Source organism: Rhinoderma darwinii, chromosome 4 (assembly GCF_050947455.1).
Source record: "Rhinoderma darwinii isolate aRhiDar2 chromosome 4, aRhiDar2.hap1, whole genome shotgun sequence".
Taxonomy (NCBI): Eukaryota; Metazoa; Chordata; class Amphibia; order Anura; family Rhinodermatidae; genus Rhinoderma; species Rhinoderma darwinii.
In genome coordinates, this window is record NC_134690.1 from 35,526,341 (window position 1) to 35,549,089 (window position 22,749).

The 22,749-nt window shown below is 46.0% G+C and overlaps 1 protein-coding gene across 6 annotated transcripts in view; it reads left to right on the forward strand.

Annotated features, from left to right (window-relative positions):
* Positions 1–22,749, forward strand: part of LOC142759136 (UBX domain-containing protein 2A-like) — a 46,044-nt gene that overhangs the window by 15,562 nt on the left and 7,733 nt on the right. For 3 of the 6 annotated variants that reach the window (XM_075861013.1, XM_075861014.1, XM_075861012.1), the window contains exons 2-4: positions 19,827–19,890; positions 20,522–20,636; positions 22,319–22,428. In XM_075861013.1, the coding sequence (XP_075717128.1) occupies positions 19,847–19,890; positions 20,522–20,636; positions 22,319–22,428 (269 nt within the window). In that variant the 5' untranslated portion in view covers positions 19,827–19,846. Of the gene's footprint in view, positions 1–19,184; positions 20,110–20,521; positions 20,637–22,318; positions 22,429–22,749 lie in introns of those variants that run through there. The other 3 variants (XM_075861016.1, XM_075861017.1, XM_075861015.1) reach the window with 2 other exon arrangements.

Consider the following 22,749-nt stretch of genomic DNA (forward strand, 5'->3'; position numbering starts at 1 on the left):
AGTTTAACTTGTGTAATGCCCCAGAATTTAAGAGAATTAACATTTTCTTGATGGAAGTATCTGATATGCCTGGAAAGTGGTGTGTCTTCTCGTGTGTTGATGGTACTAATATGCTTTGAGATCCTTCTTCATAGCCGTTGAACGGTCTTACCAATGTAGAGTTTTGGGCATGGACATATGGCGGCATATATGACACCGCTACTCTGGCAGTTGATGAATTGCCTGATGGTGTATTGTTTACCGTCCACCGGGTTGTTAAAGATTTCGATTTTTGACATATACGGGCAGAAGGTACATCTGCCACATGGGTATGAGCCTATAGTAGGTGGCGGAAGCCAGATCTTACGAGGAATAGATGTTGTGGTGTAATGACTGTGCGTGAGATGTTCCCGAAAGTTCTTGCCGCGTCGATATGTGATACTGGGACTATCAGAAATGACCTCAGCTAGGTCAGGGTCTGCTTGTAAAATGGACCAATGTTTCCGCAGTATATTAGAAATGAGGAGAGCAGGTGTCAAAATTTCCAATGCATCTGATAGTAGAAGGGTGTTTGTCTTTGTTTGTAACTAGATGTTTGTTTCCATATAGGAGTTTGTCTCTCGAGACTGCCCTAGCTCTGGCATATGCCCTATGTAAGGTCTTTTTGGGGTATCCTCGAGCCGTAAATTTTTTAAAGAGGGTATCGCATTCTTGTTGGAAAGTTTGTTCGTCTGAGCAATTCCTCCTGGCTCTAAGGTATTGTCCTATTGGTATCCCTTTTTTGAGGGCTGGTGGGTGAAAGCTCCCCCAGTGAAGGAAGCTATTTGTGGCTGTTTCCTTGCGGTAAATGTTAGTGTGGACACTCCCACCAGAGTCCAAAGAGATCTGAAGGTCAAGGAAATTGATTTGATTGGTGTGTATTTGGTGAGTGAAATGCATCCCAATGGTGTTATTATTGAGGATATCCATGAAATTAAGAAAAAGTGTCTTGTCACCATCCCAAAAAAATAGTATCTCATCTATATACCTGCCCCAAAACAAAATGTGACTAGTGAAAAAAAGTAGGTCCTCATTAAAAATTAATGTGTCTTCCCACCACCTCAAAAATAAGTTGGCGTATGTGGGTGCACAAACTGTGCCCATAGCTGTGCCTTTGAGTTGGTGGTAAAATTTACCATCAAAAAGAAAATAGTTGTGCGTGAGAAGAAATTGAAGAAGAGAAATTGTGAAATTGTTGTGTGCATGAAACTGTGTACCTTTTGTGTTCAGAAAGTGCTGAACTGCTTTTAAGCCAAGCTCGTGTTTAATATTAGTGTAGAGGGACTCTACATCTATGGTGGCTATTAGTGTAGTAGTGGAAACATTGATCTCTTGGATTCTGGTGAGGGTGTCTTTAGTATCCTTGAGGAAGGATGGTAAAGCTCTGACGAATGGGGACAAAATCTCATCAACATATATGCTTATTCCTTGAGTGAGATTGTCATTGCCCGATACAATGGGTCTACCGGGGACGGGCCTGGTGTTCTTATGGATCTTGGGTACTGCATAGAAGGTGGATAAGGTAGGTTTGGCATTAAACATAAATTTATATTCATCCTGAGTGATTAGTTCTTCAGATTTGGCCTCGTTGAGAAGGAGGTCAAGTTCTAAAAGAAAGGACTCCGTGGGGTTCTTCTCTAGAATGGTATAGGTTGTTGTGTCGTCTAGTAACCTATAAACCATGGACGTGTAGTCATCTCTGTTTAGGATGACAATATTGCCACCTTTGTCAGATGATTTCAGTACGATCTCGTTATTTTTGCAGAGTGCTTCTAAGGCGATCTGTTCCATTGGACTCAAGTTGTTCCTAATTCCATACTTTTGTGTTTTAAGTTTTTTGAGTTCCGCACTAACCAGTTTGATGAAAATATCGATATGTGCAAACTTCGTGAAGGAGGGAGTCATGTGTGATTTAGGTCGTAGTGATGAGAAGGGGCCTGTGGCTGTGTTAACTCTATATTCATTTTCATTGGCTAGATCCTCTAGAGTGTTTTCTGATGTGAGCTCAGCTGGACGGACGACAGATTGCAAATTTGCATATTGTCAGAGGTTTGATTGCCTACTTTGGTTATTTTGTCTGGTTCCAGGGTGTTTGGTGTATTCCTAAAAAAGGAAACACATTTGGAGGGCCTGTTAGGAAAGAGCCTGTATTCGCTGTAGTAGTAGTGTTTTTCCCTGTGACATCTGCATTGATCCCCATCTGGGATGGAGTTGTTGGTATATTTAGTGTTGATGGCATATTTGTCATCTTGGATGAGGATCAAGAACGTGTGAAGGAAGACACTGAGAAGGGCATGGAGGTGATCGTTTGTTGTCCACTGTAACCAGAGCATGTTGTATTGGTTTTGTTTGTAATGGTGTATGTTCTCTTAGAGGGGTTATATTTATTCATTTTAATTTTACGTTTGGCTCCTAGTCTATTGTCAGCAGAAGGTGGTTTGGGTTCGTCAGTACCAGAGACGTCTGATTCAGAGATATCTTCAGGTCTATAGGTACGATTCTGGAGAGGAGGATTGCGAATACGGTAGGTGTATGCCTGGCCGGTATCGAAATCTCTACGGTCCCTTTATATACTTGCAGTGTTTTCTTTCTTTGATTTCTTTTTGTAAATGTTCTATGTTTTTTTGTAATCTAATTTCGCAATCCGCAAAGTCTGGCTCGGTATTGAATGTTTGTATATCACTGATTTATTTTTCTAACTGTGCACTTATCTTGCCGAAGTCTCTTTTTTCGAAATCAAGCAGGTAATGTAGCATACGTAAAGAGCTTTCAGTTAATAGCTGTTCCCAACCCTGAGTGAACGTGTTGTCGTTGCGATATGCGTTGGGAATTATGTTTATACGTAGCCCTCTGTAGATAATCTTCTGCTGAATATAGGTCTCTAAACTGGTATATCATATATCATATGAAGCTTTACAACTCCGCCTGTGTCCTCTGAGTGAGGTTAGAGGTGGACTGGGACACGGGAGGAAGCTTTAGGCCGTGCTCACGCGTTTAGGATTTGAGGCATGGATTCCACTCCCGTATTCTGACGTTTATCAGAAATGTATGTTAGGCCTCGTTCACATCTACTTTGGGTTCTCAGGGGCCTCCGTCGCAGATCCGGCCAAGATTACCGGAAACAATAGCGCATTCTACGCTTTTTATAATCACGGGTACCCCAATGGAAAACCGAAGGAACCTGTTAAAGTAAATGGGTTCTGGTGGCCGCCGGCGGTGTCCCTTGTGCAACGGAACCGTTGCTTCCGTTATTTCCTTGTTGTTCCTCTTGTGAAGCAGAACTACGGAACACACTGACGCAGGTGTGAATGTAGCCTAAATTCCGTGTTCTATTCACACTCACAGGAAAATATTCACACTGAATAATGAAGGAATAATGCTGCAGATTTTAAAATCTATTGCCACAGGGTCTGTGCTGAAGATGGAATAGCTCCAATGATTACAATGGGGTAATCTGCGTGCGGATCTGCTTCCTGGTAGAAATCCGAGTTGTGGATTTCTGCAATTGGTTTTCCAAACAAAAAAAAACAAAAAAAAATATCCATATACATATCTGTGCAGTGTGAGGCTGGGTTCACACGACCTATTTTCAGGCGTAAACGAGGCGTATTATGCCTCCTTTTACGCCTGAAAATAGGGCTACAATACGTCGGCAAACATCTGCCCATTCATTTGAATGGGTTTGCCGACGTATTGTGCAGACGACCTGTAATCTACGCGTCGTCGTTTGACAGCTGTCAAACGACGACGCGTAAATGGACTGCCTCGGCAAAGAAGTGCAGGGCACTTCTTTGCCACGTAATTTGAGCTGTTCTTCATTGAACTCAATGAAGAACAGCTCAAGATATACGAGCGTCTCAGACGGCTCGCAAAATGCGAGGAGGAGCATTTACATGTGAAACGAGGCAGCTGTTAACAGTCTGTCTTTTCACACGTAAATGCCTCTCATCGTGTGAACATAGCCTGAACGTGGTCTTATACTGGTCATACACATTACATAGCTGTCCTCCGACCCCCCCCCCCCCACCATACACATGCATTCTGTGTTCGCCAAGCGTGCATGTATTCTGAGTGCGGAGAGGGGAATGTTCCACTGCCGGACACCTCTGATGCCGCTTATCCACCTTGCAGACACTGAAGCGCCTAGGGAGAGTGTCAGGGACTGCAAGGGGTTAAGAAAGGATGGAACGGTTTAAAATAATGCCCAGGACCAGGATTGGTTAACAAGGAGTAAGAGGGGCGTGGTTAAGAAGATATAAGGCGGGGGTTTGGAGCAGAAAGCCCTCTTACCTTCAAGCTGCAGTGGAAGAAACACCTTTGCTGCTGCTGTGGAGATTCAGAGCGTGTTCTTTCAAGAAGATGGCAGAAGAACTGTTGCGGAAGGTGGCACAGCGGGTAGCGTCGGAGGGACCTGCCTGGCTGGAATCCCTGTTGGAGGAAGGAGAGAAGCGAGGTTCAGAGCGCGGCACGGAGCATTCGGGAGCGGCTACTCGAGGTAGGCCGCAGCGCGTTACACGCCCTCCGGTTCGACTGACCCCTAGCCCCGTTGCTATGAGGGGTGCTGTGACTGCTGCACAGTCATGCGGTGGTCCCAGGAGGTCCCCTAGGCCTATGTCGACGGGTGCTTCGTCGGTCGACATAGTGCCCCCCGCCCACTCGTCGCGCTGGCGTCCTTCCCCATGGCGGTAAGAGGGCGGCTGTTAAACCGGCACAGGCTCGGTACAACCCGCCTCGAGCTGCTGATGCGGGCGCGGAGGCAACGGTCGATTTTCGTGACAGTGGGGTGAATATGGCGGACACAGGTGATTGGTCCGACATGGTTGCTTACCATGCGGCATGTTCACAGGAGCTGGGACTTGCTTCCGGTGCCTGTGTGCAGCCGGGGTCGGCGCCATCTTTCCCCGTGCTGTTCTCTGCGCAGCCAGAATTGGCGGCGGGGAGAACAGGGGCGGGACGTCCTGGCAGGCGCAGTGCGGCCAGGAAACAAGATGGCGGCTCACATAAAAAGAAGATGGCGGCGGGTTCGGGGAAGCGGGCGGTGAGCAAACAGCCCAGCCAGGGGGCGGGGGCTTCTGCGGTGCCTGTCGCTTCTCCACCCCGGTCCCCCCCGGGCCCCTGTCAGCATGGGTTAAGGCCAGGGGGGGAGTGTGCTAGGAAAGATGGGGTCGAGGGTGTTTTGGACTCGATTTGCCCTTCTCCTGCCTTGTCATCTTTTTCTCCTGCAGGTCCAAGAAGGGAGCGTTCCAGGCGAGGGAGGAAACGCCGGGCTGGAGGACATCGCCGGCACGGCCATCATAGACGTCGCAGATCGGGTGACGTGAAGAGGCGTGGTCGGCGGTATTCCTCGTCTTCCAGCGATGGATTCTCCTCCTCGTCGGCGACGACGTCTGCATCGTCAGGATTAGAGATGAGCGAACCGGGACAACCGAACCCGGTTTCGGTCCGAACTTCCGGAAAAGTTCGGTTCGCAGCGAATCCGAGCTTCACCGGGTTCGGCCGAACCCGTTTTGACCGAACCCGGTCAAAAATATTATACAAATCGGCAGCCACTTGTCTCTATCAATCACTGATAGAGAAAAGAGGCTGCTGATTAAAAATAAAAAGCATTTCATACGTACCTGGTCGTTGTCTTGCGGACGAGTCCCTCTTCTTCCTCCAGTCCGACCTTCTTTTCTGACGCGGCAGCCTGTGATTGGCTGCAGAGGCCTCTGCAGCCTGTGATTGGCTGCAGAGGCCTCTGCAGCCCGTGATTGGCTGCAGAGGCCTCTGCAGCCCGTGATTGGCTGCAGCGCTCACATGGGCTGCATTGTCATCAAGGAATGTCGGGCCGGATGTCGCGAGGGACGCGTCACCAAGGCAACGGCCAGGAGACCGGACTGGAGGAAGCAGGGAGTTCCCGGTAAGAATGAACGTCTTTTTTTTTTTACAGGTACTCTATATTGTGATCGGTAGTCACTGTCCAGGGTGCTGAAACAGTTACTGCCGATCAGTTAACTCTTTCAGCACCCTGAAGAGTGACTATTTACTGACGTCGCCTAGCAACGCTGCCGTAATGACGGGTGCACACAATTAGCCACCCGTCATTACGGGGCCTCATGCACACGACCGTAAAAACACCCGTTATTAAGGGTCGTAATTACGACCCGAAATAGCGGGTCCATAGACTTCTGTTAGCCACGGGTACCTTCCTGTTTTCTCTTGCGAAGGTGGCCGTGCCGTTAAAAAGATAGAACATGTTCTATATTTTTATTTTACAGGTCGTGTTCGTAATTACGACTCGTAATTACGAGCACGGCCGGCCACGGGCAGCCGGCCGCTTTTACGAGCCGTGCTGTCATTATAAGGGTATGTTCACATGACAGCATCCGTTACGGCTGAAATTACGGGGATGTTTCCGCCTGAAAACATCCCCGTAATTTCAGCCGTTACGGCATATGCAGGCGCTTGAACGCCGCGTCCATTACGGACGTAATTGGCGCTGCTATTCATTGGAGTCAATGAATAACGGCTCCAATTACGGCCAAAGAAGTGACAGGTCACTTCTTTGACGCGGGCGTCTATTTACGCGCCGTCATTTGACAGCGGCGCGTAAATTACGCCTCGTGTGAACAGACAAACGTCTGCCCATTGCTTTCAATGGGCAGATGTTTGTCAGCGCTATCGAGGCGCTATTTTTGGACGTAATTCGGGGCAAAAATGCCCGAATTACGTCCGTAATTAGTGAACATACCCTGTGTTCACACGCACTAATTACGGATGTAATTCGGGATTTTTTGCCCCGAATTACGCCCGAAAATAGCGCCTCGATAGCGCTGACAAACATCTGCCCATTGAAAGCAATGGGCAGACGTTTGTCTGTTCACACGAGGCGTAATTTATGCGCCGCTGTCAAATGACGGCGCGTAAATTGACGCCCGCGTCAAAGAAGTGACCTGTCACTTCTTTGGCCGTAATTGGAGCCGTTATTCATTGACTCCAATGAATAGCAGCGCCAATTACGTCCGTAATGGACGCGGCGTTCAAGCGCCTGCACATGCCGTTACGGCTGAAATTACGGGGATGTTTTCAGGCGGAAACATCCCCGTAATTTCAGCCGTTACGGACGCTGTCGTGTGAACATACCCTAAATTTTATAGCAGCACGGCCCGTAAAATAGAAAAATAGAACATGTTCTATTTTTTTAACGGCACGGGCACCTTCCCGTGAGAAAACGGGAAGGTACCCGTGGGTAACAGAAGTCTATGAGCCCGTTATTGCGGGTCGTAATTACGACCCGCAATAACGGGTGTTTTTACGGTCGTGTGCATAATGGGAGCACGGCTTGGAAAAACGACCGGCTGCCTGTGGCCGGCCGTGCTCCTCTCCTGAAATACTCTGTGCTGCCTTAAACTCTGTGGACAGGTCAGGATCCTGTTTCTTTTAAATGCTGCTAGGGAACCCGCTCGATCCACTATATAAGGCTGCGCTACAGTGCAGCATTTAAAAGAAACAGGATCCTGACCTGTCCACAGAGTTTAAGGCAGCACAGAGTATTTCAGGAGATGAGCGTGCAGATTCAGTGCTGCTGTGAACTCTGCTCTTACCATTACGTAGCTCTCAGTCTGTTACCTCTCCTCCACTACTGTCCTCAATAACACCTTCATGATTGGCAAGTCACCACGTAACGGTAAGAGCAGAGTTCACAGCAGCACAGATTATTTCAGGAGATGAGCATGCGGATCTTGTGCGCAGTGGTGACTTGCCAATCATGTGAAGGTGTTCTTGAGGACAGGAGTGGAGGAGAGGTAACAGACTGAGAGCTACGTAATGGTAAGAGCAGAGTTCACAGCAGCACTGAATCTGCACGCTCATCTCCTGAAATACTCTGTGCTGCCTTAAACTCTATGGACAGGTCAGGATCCTGTTTCTTTTAAATGCTGCACTATAGCGCAGCCTTATATAGTGGATCGAGCGGGTTCCCCAGCAGCATTTAAAAGAAACAGTGTGTGTGTGTTTGGGTATGTGTCTTTGTCTGTTTTTGTTTTTATATGTGTGTTTGTGTTTATGTGTGTTTGTGTATATATGGGTGTGTTTGTGTATATGTGTGTGTATATATGGGTGTATGTGTATATGTTTGTGTGTAGATGTTTTTGTATATGTGTGTTTGTGTATATGGGTGTGTGTTTATGTGTGTGTTTGTGTATATATGGGTGTGTTTGTGTGTATATATGGGTGTATTTGTATATATGTTTGTGTGTGTGTGTGTGTTTTTGTATATGTGTGTGTTTGTGTATATGGGTGTGTGTTTGTGTATATATGGGTGTGTGTTTGTATATGTGTGTTTGTGTATATGTGTGTGTTTGTGTATGGTTGTTTGTGTGTGTGTGCGTGTATATATGTGTGTAGGTGAGTAGAAGTATTGTTATTGTTCACATTGATAACTGTTTTTTTATGTTGTTGCAGATTTTGATGTACCGATTGGACTACATCTTCGATTCGTTGGACTACTGCGTAGATCTACGTTTTTTCAAATTTTAATAAAATGGTTAACGAGGGTTTTGTTGGGGATTTCTTATTTCAATAAAAAAGAATTGTCTTTGTGTTTGTTTTTAAACTTTATTAGTGCCTAGATAATGGTAGTTGGCTGATTGACAGCGTCCATTATTAAGGCGGTACTTATTGTTAGCCGATGCAGAGGCTAGCACTAACCACCCATTATTACCCCGGTACCCACCACCACCAGGGGTGCCGGGAAGAGCTTGGTACGATCCAGTACCCGACCATCTGTTGTGATGGTCGGGTACTGGGGCGGCCGTAGGCTGGTATTATGAGGCTGGGAAGGGCCAAAATCAGTGGACCTTCCCACCCTTGTAATGCTAGGCTGCTGCTGCTGTGTTGTATCGGGCTGGTTATAAAAATGGGGGGGACCCCCACGTCGTTTTTTTTTTTTAAATTTAACAATAGACGTTGGGTCCCCCACATTTTTAATAACCAGCCATATACAAGGCCGCAGCAGTCTGCCATTACATGGGTGGGAAGGGCCACTGGTTTTGTCCATTCCCAGGCTAATAACACTGTGTTGTATGTGGCTGGTTATGATAAATTGGGTGGAACCCCATGTCTTTTTAAAAAAAAAAAAAAAAAAGAAATGACGTGGGGGTCCCCCCGACTTTTATAACCAGCCAGATACAACACCGCAGCAGCAGCCTAGCATTACAAGGGTGGGAAGGTCCACTGTTTTTGGCCCTTCCCAGCCTCATAATACCAGCCTGCGGCCGCCCCAGAGCCCGACCATCACAACAGATGGTCGGGTACTGGATCGTACCTGGCTCTTCCCGGCACCCCTGGTGGTGGTGGGTAACGGGGTAATAATGGTGGTTAGTGTTAGCCTCTGCACCGGCTAACACTAAGCCTCGCCTTAGTAATGGATGTTGTCACTCAGACAGCGGCCATTACTAAAGTGGTAGTAATACAATTTCAAAAGATATAGATAAAATATTTTATTGAAATAAAGCACCCCCAACACAACCCTCATTAACCATTTTATTGTAGAAAAAAAAACCGTCATCGAAGTAGTCCTCGAAACCGACGTAGTTCAAACAACAAACCTGTAAAAAAAAAAAAAAATGAAATAAAACATGTCGTAGACTCGTAGGCTTAGATTCAGTTTAATGTGTGATACTGACTGTTATACCATGTATAGAAGCCTGCCACGAAGTTGACTTAGATACAGGGCGCCAGCAGACAGTATCATACATGGCCATACAGACATATATACAAACAAACATACATGCAAGCATACATACATACATATATACACACATACATACATGCAAACTATCATGCATACATGCATACACACACACATGAAACCATACATACAAACATGCAAAGATACATACATACATATATACAAGCATTCACAAATATACATGCAAACATAAATACATGCAAACATAATTACATACATGCACATATATATAAACATACATGCAAAAATAAAAACATGCAAACATACATACATACAAACATGTATACATACATGCCAACATACATACATGACAACATACATACATACATGCAAATATACATTCATGCAAACATACATAAATGCAAACATACATACATGCAAATATATACATGCAAATATACATACAAACATGCACATATATACATACATGACGACATACATACATACATGCAAACATACATAAAATGCAAACATACATACATACATTCATGCAAACATACATACATGCAAATATATACATGCAAATATACATGCACATATATACATACATGCCAACATACATACATGCAAGCATACACACATGCAAACATACATACACGCAAATATATACATGCAAATATACATACAAACATACATGCACATATATACATACATACATGACAACATACATTCATGCAAACATACATTCATGCAAACATACATTCATGCAAACATACATTCATGCAAACATACATACATGCAAACATACATACATGCAAATATATACATGCAAATATACATACACACATGCACATATAAACATACATGCAAACATACATGCACATATATACATACATACATGACAACATACATACATACACGCAAACATACATACATGCCCAAAAAAATAATAATACGTTCATACTTACTTTCCTCTTGTCCGGCCTCCAGCGATGACGTTTCATCCATGTCGCCGCTGCAGCCTGTGATTGGCTGCAGAGGCAGTCACGTGGGATGAAGCGTCATCCTGACGTGCGTGACCGCCACTACAGCCTGTGATTGGCTGCAGCGGCGAAAGGGATGAAACGTCATCGCTGGAGGCCGGACAGGAGGAAAGTAAGTACGAACGTATAATTTTTATTTTTTTATTACATTTAAATTGTATTTTCCGCGCGCCGAGCATGTACTGTGAAGGTTGCTGAAAGAGTTAGTGCAGCCCATTAACTCTATCAGCACCCGAGACCGTAGCATGCTCGGCGCACGTAAGTGACAGGTTCGGTCCGAACTAGTTCGGTCCGAATCGAACTTTTTTGTGAAATTCGGCGAACTAGCCGAACCGAACTTTTGAAAAGTTCGCTCATCTCTAGTCAGGATCGTGGAGGAGGTCGTCGCGGAGATCATCACGGCCGCAGAGACGCAGTCGACGCCGGGAGGTGCAGCGCTTGTCGTTGGATCAGGAGCAGCTGTCCCAGGTTGTCCCTCCCGCCGGGCCGGTGGAGGAGGTGCAGGCCGTGGTTCCAGTGCCGCGGCAAGTGGCTGAAGGACCCTCTGGAGTCGGTGGGACCTCTGGGAGCGGTGAGTCGGCCTGCGGTGACGCATGGCTTAATAAATCTAATGCATCGGGTGCGGATTTGATTTCTGTTTTAAAAGCCGTGGTGGCTGGGTTAAAAGTGAATGAGGGAACGTTGTGTCCCTTGGTGCCACCAGAGGGAGCTATGCCCCTGTCTGAGAAAGAGAATGCTTTAGCTAGTTTGACGTTTAGAGATTCATTGTTTTGTGGAGTCGCTCCTCTCGGGACTCATTTGTCAGTTGAGATCAAGGACAAGATTTGGAGGAATGAATTTGTGGATATTTGGTCCTTGGTCTCGGTGGAGCAGGTGACTGTCGACAAGGAGCGGGGCTTTGAGAGAGGTTCAGATAGGAAAGCGAAAGTCGCGAAAACATTTGGCAACTGGGTACAGTGTTACGCTACACTGGCTCATGTTATTTGCCAACGCTATCCTGGGAAAGGGGCCGAGTTGTTTGTCTATTTTGACACAATTTTCAGCGCCCACAGGCTGCACGGTGGTGCGGCCTGGTGGCGATATGATGAAGAATTTCGGCGTCGTTTGGCTTTGTCGCCTGATATTAGTTGGGCGACGAAGGCAACGGACGTGTGGTTGCAGCTTATCTTAGCGCAAGGGAGCAGGCAACAACGCCCCTTTCCCAGTGCGGCCGCAGCTCCGGGCCCCGCCACTGGAGTTGCGGCCGCTAGGCCCACGGGTGCCTGTTGGCTCTACAACGAGGGCCACTGTCGTTTCTTTGCCACGTGCAAATTCCGACATGAATTCTCCATCTGTGGGGGCGCTCATGCGGCGCTCCGGTGTTTCCGGAGAGGTAAGCAGCCGGTTAAGGCACCTCCTTCCGGCGCAGCGGAGAACGCCGGTGAACGTTCTCGAGATGGGCCCATGGTTAGAGCGGTACCACAGGAGGCGGGAAGCAGAGGTGCTCACTAGCGGGTTTTCGTTTGGTTTTGAGATTCCTTTTGAATATTCTGCGACATTGTCATTGGCTGACAATTTGAAGTCGATCAATGAGAATGTGGGCATTGCACGGCTAAAATTGGCGAAAGAAGTGGAATTAGGGAGAATGGCAGGTCCATTCAGCGAGCCGCCGTATACGAATCTGCGAGTTTCCCCCCTTGGTTTAGTTCCAAAGAAGGAACGAGGAAAGTTTAGGCTGATTCATCACCTTTCCTCGCGGTGGTTCTGTTAACGACGGTATTTCTAGGGCGGAGGCGGCAGTTTCGTATACGTCTTTCGATGTTGCAGTAAGGCTGGTACAGGCGGCTGGACAGGGGGCGTTGTTAGCTAAATCTGATATTGAAGCGGCCTTTCGTTTGCTGCCGGTTCATCCGGAGTGTTTTCACCTGCTGGGTTGTTGTTTAGATAAAGGGTTTTACGTGGATATGTGCCTTCCAATGGGTTGTTCAATATCATGCAGTTACTTTGAAATGTTTGCGTCATTTTTAGAATGGGTAGTTCGTTTGGAGTCAGGTTGTGACTCGGTCATTCATTATCTGGATGATTTTCTTTTTGTAGGCCCGGGGGGCTCTGGGTTGTGCAGCACGTTGCTGAGAGTGTTTCGACAGGTGATGTCGCGTTTCGGTGTACCTATTTCCGAAGATAAGACGGAAGGTCCTTTAACTGTTTTGTCATTTTTGGGTATCGAAATAGATAGCGAGCGGATGATTTTTCGCTTGCCCGATGAAAAATTGGCAAGGCTAGTGACGCAAGTTGACCAGGTCATGGGGTCGAAAAAAGTGACGTTAAAACAGTTACAGTCGTTAATGGGATTGCTGGTGTTTGCTTGTCGTATAATTCCAATGGGTCGTGTTTTCTCTAGGCGTTTGTCTTTAGCCACTAGAGGTATCTCGAAGCCAAATCATTTTATCTGGGTAACCTCTTGGATGAAGAAGGATTTGTTTGTCTGGCATTCGTTTTTGAGTTTTTTTATTGGGAGGTCGGTGGAGTCAGGACGCGGAGTTGTCTAATGTAGACTTGGAATTGTTTACGGATGCAGCCGGAAGTGATGGTTTTGGAGCAATTTTGGGCCGAAGTTGGTGTAGGTCCCCTTGGCCCTTGCATTGGAGTGATTTGGGAGTTTTACGTAATTTGACGCTATTGGAATTGTTTCCTATTATAGTGGCAATAGAGTTGTGGGGTAGCGTGATGGTGAATAAGAGGATTGTATTTTGGACAGACAACATGGCGGTGGTGCATGCGGTGAACGGGTTGTCGTCTAGTTCATTGCCGGTATTAGCTTTATTAAGACGGTTGGTTTTGAAGTGTTTGCGTTTGAATGTGTGGTTTCGTGCGAAACATGTTCCGGGAGTCCGTAATGTGATGGCTGATGCTTTGTCTCGTTCACAGATGTCCCGGTTTTGGGAATTGCACCCAGCAGCTTTGGCAGAAGGGGTGTCCCCCCCCCCCTTCACTTATGGGCCCTGGTCGAGGACAACTTATGAGGCTGTTGAGGGGTTCGGTGGTACCGGCGACTTGGAAGAGTCATTGCAGAGCATGGGATCGGTGGTTGGAGATTGCGGGGAGTAACTTCCCATCACAGGATGGGTGTCACCTGGACGTCACGTTAGCAAGTTTGGTACAAATACGTCAGGAAGGGGGTAGTGCGGCCACGGCGAGCAAGTTTTTTGCAGGGGTGGCCTTTATGTTAAAATTGTGGGGATGCAGAGATGTTACAAAAGAATTTGTAGTTCGGCAGTCTTTAAAAGGGTGGAAAAAAGAGGCGTGTTCCAGGGACACGAGGCGGCCAGTATCTTTTTCGCTTTTGGGTCGGCTTCTAGCCGTTTTATGTTTTGTGTGTCGGGATGAATATGAAGTGTCCTTGTTCGGCGCGGCGTTTTCTTTGGCTTCCTTTGCCGCATTACGGGTTAGTGAGCTGGTTCCGCACAGCGTGGGGGCAAGCGGTGGTCTTCTCGGATCGGATGTAGTGACGTTGGGAGATTCTCTCAGGGTCTGTGTGCGGAGGTCAAAGACTGACATGGTAGGGAGGGGGGCTTGGCTGTCGATTGGGGGGCAGTATTGCCCGGTAAAATGGGTCCAGGAATTCGTGTTGGTCCGAGTGCCCGGGGCTCAATTCTTGATCCATCAGGATGGATCCGCAATGTCGCGTTTTCAATTTGAGGCGATTTTTAAGGCCGGTTTGAGGTACCTGGGTTTGCCACCGGGCGAGTTTGGTACACATTCGTTTAGGATAGGGGCGGCAACTGAGGCGGATGCCTTGGGCTTGGATTCGGCGGCTATCATGAGTCTGGGTAGATGGCGGTCTAATAGCTATAAGTCATATGTGCGACCTGATTTGGTTTTAAAGAGTGTGTAAGCTGCAAATTTTTATAGTAAAAATGTCGCCCCCTCCCCCCCCCACCCCTGTTTTCCTTCCTTGTTTTATATGGAGTGTTATGTTAATCCTGCCTGTATCTTCATTTGACCGGAATGTAGCTTAATTTCTTTGTTAGGGTCGCGGCGCCCCCAAGTGTGGATCTTGGGGCATTCGTACGTGCATTGGGCAGCGGTTCGAGCGGGACGGAGGCCGTTAGGTCCGAATTTGGGCCTCTCACAGGCCGACGTCCATTGGAGAGGTGTCCGGGGATTACGGTGGGTGCAGTTACTGCCAGAAGTAGTGGCAGTTACAAGGCACACGTACGGACCTGTTGTCCTGATAATACATGCTGGTGGAAATGATATCGGCCAAGTAAAAATGGCCGAGTTATTGTCATTTATACGGACTGATTTGGCGCGTTTTCAGGACCTGTTCGCCCGTTGCGTGGTAGTTTGGTCTGAGATAGTGGCGCGCACGGTGTGGCGAGGAGCGAGGAACATGGCAGCGTTGGAGAGAGTGCGCAAGCTAATTAATGTGCGGGTGTCGCGGTTCATTCGCTCTATAGGGGGGATCGGGTTGCGACACCAATCCCTGGAGGGGGATAATGCAGATTTGCTGGCGCCGGATGGAGTGCATCTGAATGATATCGGGCTCGATATCTTTTTATTGGACCTCTTGGATGGTGCCGAGAGAGGGTTGGCGTTGCTTGGTGGGGGTGGTCGGGGGACTGAGTAGGTTTCTCAGTTCCCCTTCTTGGCGGAAAGTACGGCAGATGAAGACGGAGGTAGCACCCTACATGCCTGATGGAGACAGGGAGCATCGGCATTTCAGGAGGAGAGAGAAATAAATATATATATATGTCTTCATGCCGATGTTTGTAAATAAGAATAAAGCTGTGACCACTTCCACATTTCCATAAAGAAGGTGTTGGTGTGTTGATTCAAAGAAGGATGGTTAAGGTCCTGGGCAGGTAAAGTGGATAATGGGTCCTTGCAGTCTTGCAGACACTGAAGCGCCTAGGGAGAGTGTCAGGGACTGCAAGGGGTTAAGAAAGGATGGAACGGTTTAAAATAATGCCCAGGACCAGGATTGGTTAACAAGGAGTAAGAGGGGCGTGGTTAAGAAGATATAAGGCGGGGGTTTGGAGCAGAAAGCCCTCTTACCTTCAAGCTGCAGTGGAAGAAACACCCGCCCTCCCTCCCCTGGTGGTTTTGGTTTTGTTTTTGGTTTTGTTTTTGAAAGATTTTTCTACGGTGATATTCTTGTTCTGGTGTTTTTTCTGTTTTTTTCGTAGATGTCACAGCTGGCGGAAAGTAAGGCAGATGAAGACGGAGGTAGCACCCTACATGCCTGATGGAGACAGGGAGTATCAGCATTTCAGGAGGAGAGAGAAATAAATATATATATATGTCTTCATGCCGATGTTTGTAAATAAGAATAAAGCTGTGGCCACTTCCACATTTCCATAAAGAAGGTGTTGGTGTGTTAATTCAAAGAAGGATGGTTAAGGTCCTGGGCAGGTAAAGTGGATAATGGGTCCTTGCAGTCCTGAGAACAAAAGGATCGGGCATGTTGAAAACCAACGGCAGATGTGGAGGAAGAGCCGGGAGGTCTCCATACGTTGTTATGGGGACTGTGAAGGATTGTACATGGGGTTTAGACGCAGCAGATGTTTGACAGGTTAAGCTATATCATTGATCAGTCAGACATTGGGAATGTGACGATGGCGGAAGGAATAAATTCACTGCAAATAAGTCATGAAGATATAATACGTGATGCGAGGTTATATAATCGCCATTCACATACACTTCTGACTTTTAGTTACTTGTCTCAGCGCTGTCTTATATTGTCACTGGCGAGGTGCAGTAGTGTGAAAGTTCCGGCAACCTCCATGACTACTGCAGGGAGGGCGCTGGTCGTTTTTAGGCGATCCTATGGGAGAATAATCTTCGGTCCTGACGTCGTATCCATAGGGGCTGTCTGACTGGATATATAGCTTGTTTCTATGCATGGCGCAACTTTAGTGACTTCCAAACACGTCTGATGCCGCTTATCTCCGAAAAAACAAGGTTGTTTTGAAATTCAGCCTGTTTCCCCAAAAGGTGGTAGTGGGGGACAGTTGGACTCTCTCCTCATAGACCAGATATTGTTTGCTGATCCTGTCAGTCCGCGGGATCCAAGTCACGTAGAGTTTTGTCTGCTGTTTGTAATGTACATTTATTAAAAAAAAAAAAAAAAAGTGTCTGTTTCTCTGGGACTGTAACATTGATGGCTTATCCTCTGCATAGGCCTTTAATGTTTGATCAGTCGGGATCTGACCTCTGGGGTCGCTGCCAATCCACAATATACCATCAATGAAGTCCCGGAGAACCCCTTTAATCAAAGGTGAAGCATAGAAAGGGGGAATGTGCCCACAGGCAGGACTGACCTGGAGCATATTGTATCTCATTCTGTACAACTGCCAGGCCCGCTGCCGTGAGTATTACCTGCAGTTTATATACCAGGCTGGCAATCTGTATAATTATGGGTACATTCAGGCAGCGTTATCTAGGACAGTGTACATGCCATATGCCCGGTTCTCCAGTCTTTGTATATATAGATGTCACTGGATCCTCATGTAATCTTAGTGACTCATGTCCTGTAATTCCGCATTTTCTTGCCGTCTGTCACTTGTATATAATTGTCATGTCGTTTACACAGCCATCGGGAAGCTCTAACTTTCCCAGTACCTGCATATATATATATATTTATTTTTTTAAATAAAATTGTGTATTGGTGTGATTGGTGCAACTTTGTAATTATGTTTTATTTCAGATTATTTTTACTTTGAGATACAGCTGCTTTGTATTCTGTATACAGAGCAGCTGTATAGTGCACGGAGACATCAATCTGTCAGGTCAGCGGCACTGACTGGTTCAAGACCCGCGGCACTGACTGGTTCAGCGTCAGCGGGATACACGCAGCATCGAGCTCTAATCGATCACATCCATGTTCATAATTAGATGTGATCAATAACAGGTGGATCCTGTGTGTCGGACACGCACAGGACCCGCTGTCACAGAATCAGTCAGTCCCGCTGAGCTGACTGATATAGGTTTCAGCGATCGATACAGCTGCTCTGTATACAGGATACAAAGCAGCTGTATCTCAAAAAAGTGAAATATTTTTTTTAATAAAATGGAATTACAAAGTTGCACGGATCACACTGATACAAAAAATATTGTTTTCAATTGTGTGCATAAGTAGTGGAGATCAGTGGTGGGGTTATTGGATACAGCTACTTATCACCGGCTCTAGCGATGACTCATGACCTGAGAAGGAGCTGGGTTAAGATTGCCGCTTGGTGGCAGTGACAGGTAGTTGAGATTTGTAGCTGAGAAATGTACAATTGTAGTGCAATATTTTGAAAGGGTAACTAGACTTTAAAAAAAAAATGTTGACATGTCAGAAGATTTGATTGGTGGGGGTTTGAGCACGGAGACCGATCGCTAAAACAAAGCAGCAGAAACGCTCGGGTGAATGATGTGCCGCTTCGTTTCTGATCGTCTGTCCTCGGAAAGCTGAGCAAGCGGTGTATGGACTCATAGACTTTCTATTGAGCACGTACACCACTACGAGGAAAACCGATCGGAAACGAAGCCGCACAGTGCAAACCCAAGAGCCGCTTCACATCAGCGTTCGCCTTACGTTCAGGGCTTCTGTCGGAGGAATCCGTTTTGGAACCACGCAACGGAAAGTCAAACGGAAACCATAGCTTCCGTTTGCATCACCATTGATATCATTGGTGATGGAAAAATTGCTAATGGTTTCCATTTGTCACCGTTCCGACAGGTTTCCGTTTTTTCGACGGAATCCATAGCGCAGTCGTCAATGTGGTTTCTGCGTGTGACCAGTGTTTCTCCTCTGCCAGCTATTCCTGGTTTCATTTTGTTTATTTTTTTTTCCCCTTCGTTTCTTTCGCAACTAATCGGTGAAAAATAGCCGGCAGACGGGAGTTTGCATGCTGCCCGTTTTTGTTTTTTTCACGCACCCATAGGCTTTAAGGCTAAATGCACAGGTTGTGGAATTTGGTTCAGAAAATCTGCAGGTAATTCCGCAAGTGAAATCACCTAATAGTGCGGTTTTTTTAAATTCGTTTTTATGTGCGGTTTTTACAATTTGATGCGGACATAGGTGTTTTTATGCTGCTGATTTTGATAGGCTTATTTAAAGCTAGACAGACCCAATTCACAAGGGGAAACGCAAGATAAGGTCATACGGCGGATTTTAAAATACGCACCGCAGGTTTTTTCACATGCGAAAAAAAAACCCGTAACGTGTCAATGAGATTTCTTGAATTCTCACTTACTTTGCTGGTACTGTATTACGCTGCGGCAAATTCGCACCCAATATGCGTCATGTGCATTTGGCGTAAGGCCTTATTTGCACAAATCCGTTTTGCAGCTCAGAATCTCCAGTTATGGTCTATGGGTGCGCGATAAAAACAGACCGCGCACATCCATGTACCGTCTGGATCGCTTGCTAAAGAAATGCAGGGAAAAGGTTAAACCGGGAAGGGCTTACAGAGGAGAGAAAAAATGACACACCGACCGTCATATGCAGGAAAAATGGTCTGTTTTTTTGCAATCGCAATTTGTGCACGCTTGTGTGAATAAGCCCCAACTGGCAAGTCTGTAAAAATGGCCTAGAATAGGACACGCTGGGAACTTCTCACTATGGACACCAGAACGGATGTGTGTGAATAGCCCCATTGACTTGTGTGCAGTCAGTTGTACACGGATGGGAAACTTGTTAGTGTGAATGCAGCCTAAATCCATCCTAGATCACAGCGCTCCATGGTGAACCGAGCAAGACAAACGACAGGGTTTCCAGGAATATCCATTTATGGCCAATATTAGGATCGAGGTGCGACTGGTGGGGGATCTACGTTTTGTCTGTGTGATATTGTATATATTATATGTTTCTCCTGCTGCCTGAATTGCTAGAACCTAGAACCTGTGCGACACGGGGAGACAGTCTGCAGAAAAATAAAATCTATTTTTTTAGTTGGGTATTCACTTTTACATTATTGTGCACATCAATAAACTTTTCAGCCTCCGCTTTCTCCCCATTTTCTCCTGCTTTCCACAGTAATGGATTAGGGCATGGTGTATTGGGAATAAGCGTGTGAGCGCTGTGTGAACATGGTCTAACTTATTATTCCAATTTTTCTCATGTGCAGAAGGATGAAGCGTTGCAAAGATGAGAGAAGCCGACAAAACTGACGCCATGAAGCCTCAAGACCGGTGCGGGGAGTTCCTTCATAGAGTTTCACTTATGTGATGCAGTGATATTCGGTGACTCGTTCTGGCCGTCATACAATCGTGACAATGTTATGGCATGATTCATGTCATTCTCCTGAATGCTCTTATAAATGGATGCCACTTATATAATAACCTGACAATGATTGGATGATGACTACTAGCCGTAATTCACTATTGCGGAAGGAGATTTCCTGGCAGTGGGTAAGATTGCAGTGTAGGTTTGACGTATCGTACCCCAAATGTATCAATAGGACCCCATTGATCGATATGTACCAAAAGAGGCTCCTTTTGGGATTTATGTGTTGGCATACCCCGTTTTTTTGTTTTGTTTTTTCTGTATGGCATACTGTCGTTGACAATCGGAGGCATCCAGTAAAATAAAGTATACCGCGCAGTATAGGAGGACAGCGGTTCTATTTTCTACAGCTGCCGTGTTTTTGGCATCCATAAAAAATGTTCATTTTTAAATAAGAATTGTCATTCCTTGGTGACCACCACAGCCCGGATTAGGGCGCACGTTTTATTCTGCTCTGTTGGTTGACAACTGCGAACATGCTGCGTTTATTGTACTACCCGTCTAAATCACGGTTCTGTTTTATTTGTATTGTTCCAGAGTTTTCAGGATGAGGGGGAGGAGCAGCGAGAGGAAATGGTGCGACTCCTTTGTGAACAGCTTGTTTGAAGAAGCAGGAGACGCAGGCGTCATTAACGCTTCACCCGAAGATGAGGTATGTTATGTCATTGTAGGGATGTCACGATACCAGAATTTGGACTTCGATACCGATACTTCGTTTAGTATTGCGATTTCAATACCAGTTCGATACTTTGTCAACAATAATAAAAAAATAAAAATATAAAAAAAAGTTCAATTTTCTGATGTGAGGCGCGAGGTGTGATGATGAATTTAACCTCCACGTGCCTCCCATTAATAGTAATTAACCCCATCATGTGTCTCAGTCATAATGGGTTAATATGTAAGGTACATGATGGGGTTAATTACTATTAATCTGAGGCACATGGAGGGTAAATTCATCATCGCACCTCGAGCCCCACAATAAGTGATAGAAAGCCGTTTTTATTTTTATTTTTTTTACAGCGTACACATCATAAATGATGAGAAAATTGTTGTGCAGGTTATTACGGCCGCGCCAATACTGAATATGTGTATTTTATTTAATGAGACTTATACACACATTTTTTACAATAAACATTAAAATATTTTTATTTAACATTACTTTGTTTTTACTTTATTTTTTAAACTTTAATGTACTGGCATATATCTATATACTGATAGTAATGTACCGGTATATATCTATATTACAGTACATTAGCTGATACTGATAGTACACAGGCAGTTGTTAGGGCGTACTTAGGTATGTCCTAACAGGAAATATGGTAGGACAGCCCAGGGGTCCTTCAATGGACCCTATGCTGTCTGCCCATATATGGTATGTCCCTCAATCGCGTCACAGGAATTCCCTGTGACGCGATCCAAGGGGCATCCACCCTTCTCATTTTCCCCTGAATACTGCAGTCCGCTGTGATCGCAGCATTCACGGGAATAACGGCGGAGATTAGAGGTTTCTCTGATCTCCGCCAGCGGGACTGCAGCTGTGTAATACAGCCATTGCCCCGCTCCTGACAGGAAGTGCGTGCGCGGTCAGCATGAGGTGATGCGGCCGGTGCTGCACTAATGAGCGGCGGTTCAGGCACTGAGGACAGAACATGGGGTGTTTTGCGGTGCGCCCGCCATGTTCTGTTTCAGTGCCGCCGCTCATTAGTGCAGCGCCGGCCGCATCACATCATCCTGACCCCGCGCACTTGTTATCAGGACTCAGGAGCGGGGCAATGACTGTATCACACATCCGCAGCCCCGCTCTCATACATTCATGTGTTACTATACTGAGCTGGGCGGCCGCACAGCCAAGTATCGAAATATATGAAATAATGGTATCTACAGTTTGGGGATGCAGAGTATCAAAACATTATCGAAGTTTCTATGCATCGTGCATCTCTAGGTCATTGTGGGGATATGTCTGCCGCTTATTAGCTGTAATGTATACTGGGATTTTTCTCGCTTTTTCTTGCACAGAGCATTACCTGGAATGGTGACTATTTCTTTAAAAATACACGTCTTCAAAACGTATTACTGTGGATTGCCCATTAGGTCCGCACATAAATTATAGCCCTATTGTAAATCAATATAGCTAATCCGTGTCAATGACGAGCCTTTTGTAGATTGTAAAATATATAATATACCCCATTCACATGTATTGCTGGCAGAATGTTCGTGGTTTCGGTCAGTGTTTAGACTCCGAATCCATGCCTAAATCTCGACAGAATCCTGAAAGTGTGAACATGGCCTACTGGGGTATTTGTTTGCTTAACTTGGTGGTTTTTCACTTTTCAGGCAGAGGTTATCATCAAGATGTGGAAGAATGGGTTTACAATCAATGACGGCCAGCTCAGGGACTATACAGATGCTGCAAATCGTCAATTCATGGACTCCATGAGGAAAGGGTAAGTGCAGCCTAATACAGTGCTCAGAGATCAGACCTTGCGTAGTGGTGTCCAGTCGTGCCGCGTAACGCCTAACCGGCTCCTCCGGGCGTATGTAAATAAAGCCTAATCCATATACAGTGACTTTCTTAATCCGGCATCCGATAAAGGATAGTTTGATAATCTGGCACTTGTTTCCAGCACACAACTGCAGTATTAGGTTTGATTTCTTCAGGCCAGAAGCAGAAGACTGAGCAAAAATAACCAATCAGGAAAATTATTAGAAAACAAAGTTCTAGTATGAGTTTTGGAACATTTTCGGAGAAACTCCGCAGTAAGAAG